The 6,621-nt window shown below is 29.5% G+C and overlaps 1 protein-coding gene across 4 annotated transcripts; it reads left to right on the top strand.

Annotated features, from left to right (window-relative positions):
• Positions 1-393: 393 nt before the first annotated feature.
• LOC129309700 (uncharacterized) lies at positions 394-2,381 on the top strand. 4 transcript variants are annotated; one of them, XM_054951381.1, is made up of 5 exons: positions 394-602; positions 1,032-1,125; positions 1,291-1,384; positions 1,493-1,571; positions 1,838-2,381. In XM_054951381.1, exons 1-5 carry the CDS (start codon positions 570-572, stop codon positions 2,189-2,191), a joined length of 654 nt encoding a protein of 217 aa, XP_054807356.1. In that variant the 5' UTR covers positions 394-569; the 3' UTR covers positions 2,192-2,381. The 4 variants fall into 4 exon arrangements, with proteins under 4 accessions (XP_054807356.1, XP_054807354.1, XP_054807353.1 ...); XM_054951379.1 differs by having other exon boundaries at positions 1,264-1,384; positions 1,493-1,559; XM_054951378.1 differs by having other exon boundaries at positions 1,264-1,384.
• The last annotated feature ends 4,240 nt before the right edge of the window (positions 2,382-6,621 follow it).

Here is a 6,621-nt window from a genome sequence, read left to right as displayed (position 1 = left end):
TTGGTCCAACACCGCGTAGCGTCTCATAATATTTTATGATGATAAATGATGCATAGATCAGCAGCATTACTATTTAATAGAAATTTAAATTGGTCCGTGGAAAAATAACCCAGTCCAGGTGGGGTGGCCACCAAATTCCAAACTCTTGCGTAATGCAGTAGCCAGTAATCGGGTGCGACGTACCACGTTGCTCATTATTTAATCTGAGAAGCATATAGTACCTTCACCAATTGGCTGTTTATCAGAGATTATTTTTCCACTGACACTGTATTAACACTGAGAAGCAACCAGTAGAAGCTTCCCAATGGGCTATTAAAAAATATAGAAGCATGCACCGATTTATCTTAGCTAATACGCGGTTTTGACTAGGTTTTCGGCAGGCATTATTCTATTCTATTGGTAAGGTGGGGAAAAAAAATAATTAGACATTTTCCCATCTCTTTACTCTCCATATCGCCCAAGACAGGAATTCAAATGCGCTGCCATCATTAGGAGCTGGCAATCTGTATCAGCAAGCCATGGATGCGGTTAAGTTGATAAGGATGAATTGGGACAGTCCCTTCTGATCCATGTACGGGTTACATCATTTTTACAGGGAACAAGTAATAATCGTCTTCCCTTGTCAGTTTAATTTCTCTGCCTTTGGGTTTCTTTTGCTTTCTTAGTTGGAAATCAATTAGGTACCTGGCCGGTACAGATTATCATGTTATAGATGTTAGTTATTTTCATTTCATGGCTTCCTTCCGGTTATACCAAGGCTATATATATATCCTTTAGTAATTTGCTTGAATTTGGCATTTCTCTCCACCTTTCAGGCCATTTTGTCCATTCACATTTCAGCATGACCTTTTTCGGGACATCTTGTCCATTTTTTGTTTTTTCAGATAGTTGTCCATTTTTTTTTTTTAATTCGGGATGAAGTATATCAATGTTCCATCTCGATTTATCTTTTGGGGAAATAAATAACAAGCAGTATGATTGTCATGAAATATTTTAGCTTGTTAATTTGTGGAAACTTTTTTTCCGACTAGGAAGAAAGATTGCTACCTCTCGTTGAAGAAGAGTTTATTGAGAAAGCAATATCCCCAGACCTTTCATCTGTAAGAGATAACCGCGAAGAAGAGAGTAAGTCTTGAAGCTTTAACTTCTGCATCATCTCCTAATCACATTTACTGATACCTGTTATGAATTTTATACTCTATGTTGATATATTGATATTGAAGTTGATCTGTCATAGTTTTTTATAACAGATTGAGTTGTTAGATTGTGATTTTGCAGTTTCTCATGCAGTGAAACAACTAGAACAATGCAAGGACACACCAATCGAAATGCGAATTGAAGTATCCCGACAAATGACTTCAGACTTTGGGAAGGCCCGCACATTGTAAGCCTTCATTTTTTTTTTTTTTTTTGCTTCATAATAAACCTTCCATTCAGCAATTCTTATAACCTGAAAAAGACTAATCTTAACGCAAAACACTGCACCTCACAGGCTTCAATTTTTGGGTAAAATGGTGCAAGATAAACCAGTCGATCATCAAGATGAATCTCTACTTGAGGTAGTGATCGAGGCAAGCAATCCTCTTCGTTCTCCGACGTCTGTCTTCCTAGACGGTTTACTCGTCGCTATTTGCCACATTTTTTCGTCTTTTATTGTCCGTTGGTTTTGTTTGATTTTCGTAGGTTAATGTTATTATCTGATCTTTGCTGACTTTTTTCTTGAATTTCTCGCCAAAATGAAGAGGATGAAGCTGGTCTAGGATGGCATTTAATTCATTCTTGCCGATAACCGTCTTTTTCCCCCTAATAAAAGAGAAGTTTTGCTTTCATAATGCAGAAACGAGAGAAAATTTCAGTGTTGTCAAGGAAAAGGATAAGGGCAATCCTGCAAAGAGGCTCGTCATGGTCAACTATTTTGACGTTTCTTTTGCACTTGACACTCTCAAACTATACTTTGAACGAACAAGGATCCTTGTCCATTTGGATTCCCTTGCTGAAAATATTCAATTTCGTAATCTTTATGTCATCCATCTTCATAATGGGTCGATCCAGTGAACGGTTCACTCGCATCCAGATCTTCTTCCTCGTCATTTCAGCCACAGTCATTAATATCTACATCTCGGCTTCTCCAATTCCGTTTTATGTTTTCGTCGTCGCAATGCTTCTCACAGCTGCATTTTCTCGTGCCTGATGAATTTCATGTCTCCATCGCACTGGAAGCCATGAATTTCTACTATCTCTAGTATACATGTACCCCTAGTGAACGTGCTGTTGTATCAGATTGTTATGTTGTGACCAGTAGTCTTTGTTTGAGTTCCTTTTATTGGGAACAGATAATTATCTGAAGTTGAGAGACATGAATTTCATGAAGTTTGTCTTTTTTTAAAAAAAAAAAGAGGAAAAAATTCAAATTTTACAAAAAAATAATAAAATGAAAGAAAATATCAATAAAAGAAAACTTTACAAAAATTTGTAGTCTCAATTTTAGAGGATTTTTCCCTCCTATAAACTACGATCAACAATCGCATTCTCATTTACTCGTGCCTGACGAGAATGTACAAAATACAATGCTGCATATATCTTCCATGTCTCCATCGATGCCATGGATTTCTTATGTACTATATATGTATTTATGTATGTGTACCCTTTGGTCAAAAAAACTAAATATGTCCCAAGATGAACTGTTGTATCATGTTATATTGTGATCCAGCTTTGATCCTTTATGAACTACTTGCAGCAATTACAAGTACATTCATGGAGATGTGACATCGGCTGGGATTCCCCTTCCCATATATATATATATATGTCCAGAATTAATGTTTTAAATTTTTGTTTAACTGCAGTTCTAAACTATCCTGACCCAATTTTTGCAATTTGAATTTATTTTTTTATTTTTTTGATCATTTTTAACATTTTATTAATCATTTTCTAAAACATTAAATCTAAATCATTCAAATTTTAATATAATAATTGAGATGCGAAGCAAGAAGGAGGCGGACAAGAAGAGAAGTGGGTGAGAATTCAAGTCACATGTGAGTTTTCGCTTTCTTGATTTTACTGCACGAAATTCTTTTATGCTGATGATGATGATTCAATGATCATTGTACTGTTGTTAACTTGTTGTGAACTTATGAGATGGCATTTGAATTGCTTAAATCAGTTTAAAATTTAAAATTTTTAAATGATAAACTTGTTTTTTTAAAAAAAAACAGAGAGACATTCATAAAATATTTTTATTTGAATTTTGTATATGTTAAAATAATATATGTGAAAAATAAAATAATACTAAATTTGAATCGTTCAATTTTAATTTAAATAATCCACTTTTAATACGAGAATTCTAGGTTGGAATCAATTTTCCTCTGTCAAGCCACTATTTATCATTTTGTGCGTTTTAAAAAAGTAAATATCAAGTAAACTTAAAATAAAATTTTTTTGCACATGATATGCTATGCACATTTTCTACGATAATAAAATTCTATAACTGCTTTTGGAAAAAAATAAATATTTATGACTACCACTTATATTTTAAGTACAAAAATATAACCCTTGTATTCACACCAGTAATGTGGACCAAAGAACTAGCTTGGTCAAACCTCAATTGGGTCACTCTTGCATAACGATAATGGGCTTGACACCTTTACCAAAAAAACAAACCATTAACACCAATTCTGTCAAAAAAAAAATTATAATAACATTGACACCAATGACCAAATATTTATTCGTCCAATCTAAGAGAAGCGACTAGTTTTCCCTAACATAAATTAAGATTCGAACCCTCATTAAGATGGATATTTAATACACAATCTTATCTCAAATATAATTATTTTCCAAAAAAAAATACCTATATAAAATTAAAAAAAATAACATTGACACTTGGCATGGACATTCTCTAATAACTAATAACTAATAAGAGTATAGCGTGTATAATAATAAAAAGGTTAAAATATAAAAATATTATAAAAATAAGAAAAATATAAGAGACTGAGATGGGAAAAGTGAAAAACACAAGAGAGAATTGAAGAATAAAGGAGGAGTAATATTCATTGATTTTGGCCGCTCAAATGTGTGATACATAATCTCTATTTATAGATTCCAACTCTATCTAAGAGTTACAATAGATATAAATTACAAGATCAATTCACCTAAATATATGACATGTCACCCTTGAGTTTATGGGTAATAAATATGAGAAAAACTCCTAAAATCATTCATTCATTGGAAATGTTAGGGAATGTGGAATATGAAAGACCAAGAGTTGGGGGATTTATAAACATTCATATAATATAACATTTATAAAAGTTCATAAACAAATATTGTATCTTATTAAAACCTTATAAAAAAAACTCAATAAGAAAAAAAACTAATAAAAGCAATATATATTGAAACTGCTTCATTAAAAATCTTATCAAGAAAATTCAATAATACAAAATCTTGGTTAAGAGAAAAAAGAATACAACATAAACTTTACTCCCCTTCATGCAGACATCAATTTAACTTATGTTGATAATAATATCACTTCTTGTTATTGCATCTCAATAGAGAATATTAATTTCTCAAATGTAATTGTTGCAAATACTTTTCCATGCAAATAATTTTTTTGCCCAAGTTATGTATGATGCATTTTCATCATACATATTCTTCTAACATATTTTCTAGATATAATAAATTATCAATATATACTCTATTTGTCTTATGCACTGTAGATATTACAAAAAAAAAGTTATTATGAAAAACATCATGATATATCTTGTATCTGCATTTTCAATTTGTTTACTAAATAAAATGATCTCATATAATGGTTTCATACAATTACACAAAACTTACATTTCAATATCCATTGATATACCTCCATAAACTTAATTTTGTTTACAAATTTATAGCAAATGCAATGTCAGTAAAATATGTAAATATTATTATAGAATAAATATATAGTACTTATAGATCATTAAATTTAACATATTTCGTAGACAAAATTATCATTAAAAATTTCTAGTGATTTGAAATCATTGCAATATTTAATAATTCAATTTATGAGTCAAATAAAATGTAAAACTATACAAATTTTTGAATGCATATCTGCTAAGTTAATTATATAGACTCAAGTTATATAAATTCACAAGATAAATAATTGTTTTGGTCATGCTTCTTACATTTTTTTATCCTTCAAGGATTCTCATATAAATTTTATTGTTTTGTTAGTTACATCGATATGCTAAAATAATATCTAATAGACGCATTATTTTAATTTCATATACTGCCAAAATATTGATATTTACAAAAATTCACCACCAGATAATATACTAGATCACAATCATCGTTAGACTTTTGTGAAAATCCTTACTTTCAAATAAATGTCCATATATCTCATAATAACTTTACATTTTAGTTGTTTGGACTATATGTCTTTAATTTTCATACATTCAAAATGAATATAATTCTACTCAAATTGTGTCACTTTATTTTTCTATCCACTTACCATGACATATTTGTGTAATATGATCCTCATTTGATCACGTGACATTATCACTAAAATTATTGTCAACAACTTTAAGTTTTTGATTCCATTATTCCAATTGTAACATAAATTTTTTAAAATCTCTCTATTGCTTTTAGGTGCTTGAACCTCTTTTGGTGTTCACCTCCTAAGTATGATCATTTTAACTATATGCTTCTATTTTTTAAGATATTTATATTTGGAATAGATTAATTTCTCAGCTTTAGGCATGTCTTATTTTCTTTTATAATCATTTCAGCATTTTAGCTGGAATATAAAATTTTTAACAATTCTCATTTAAGTTAATAATTTCATCTAACAAATGTTTTGCAATATTTTATAAATGTATTTAATAAACTTTTAGTTCATATTATTATTTGAGAAGATCTAAATAAGATAATGATAATACATTTCATATATTTTCTCTTCAAGCAAAGTATTTTTCTCTTCTCATGTTGAGAAAACTTAGTCAATTAATAATCAACTTGCCATCTAATATAAGTCTCCTAATTCCATTTGTTTCACTTAGAAAATATTTCTTTGTTTCATTTAGAAACAAACAAGAACAAGGAGTTTGCACCCAATATTTATTCTCAACTTTCTTCAAATATCTATCTATGTTCAGCATGGTGTAATAATAAGGAAAAACATTGCACATTTAAATTTGAGAAATATTTGGCTCCTAATCAAAAGTTAATTTTAATGGGAAAATTTTGTTGGCCTAATTTTTTATAAGTGTTGTAATATGTAAGTTCAAATATGTTAATACTATAGAAATTTTGTTCTCGTAAGCAGTGATATAGAATTTTATGGAGGCTTGAATAAATAGTTTTGCCATATCATTTAGGGGTGAGCAAAACCAAATCGAACCAAATTAAGTTTGATCTATTTGATTCAGTTTATTCAGTTTAAATGGTCGATTGGGTTTTTTCTTACAAAAATTTCAATTTAAATGGTTTGGTTCATTTGAAGATTGCAAAACTGAATAAACTGAATTAATTGAAATTAATTATATATATTTATAAATATTATAATTGATTTATATTATTAAGGATTGTTTTTATTTTTATTAATATTTTTTAGAAATACTAGTATTATATTTGATTCCTTTATTTTGATATATT

The sequence above is a fragment of the Prosopis cineraria genome, unplaced genomic scaffold (genome assembly GCF_029017545.1).
Source record: "Prosopis cineraria cultivar Desert tree isolate PC_DT_omini unplaced genomic scaffold, ASM2901754v1 PC4, whole genome shotgun sequence".
Lineage (NCBI taxonomy): Eukaryota > Viridiplantae > Streptophyta > Magnoliopsida > Fabales > Fabaceae > Prosopis > Prosopis cineraria.
Note: the sequence above shows the minus strand (reverse complement) of the source record. Positions and strands in the feature narration are given on the sequence as shown.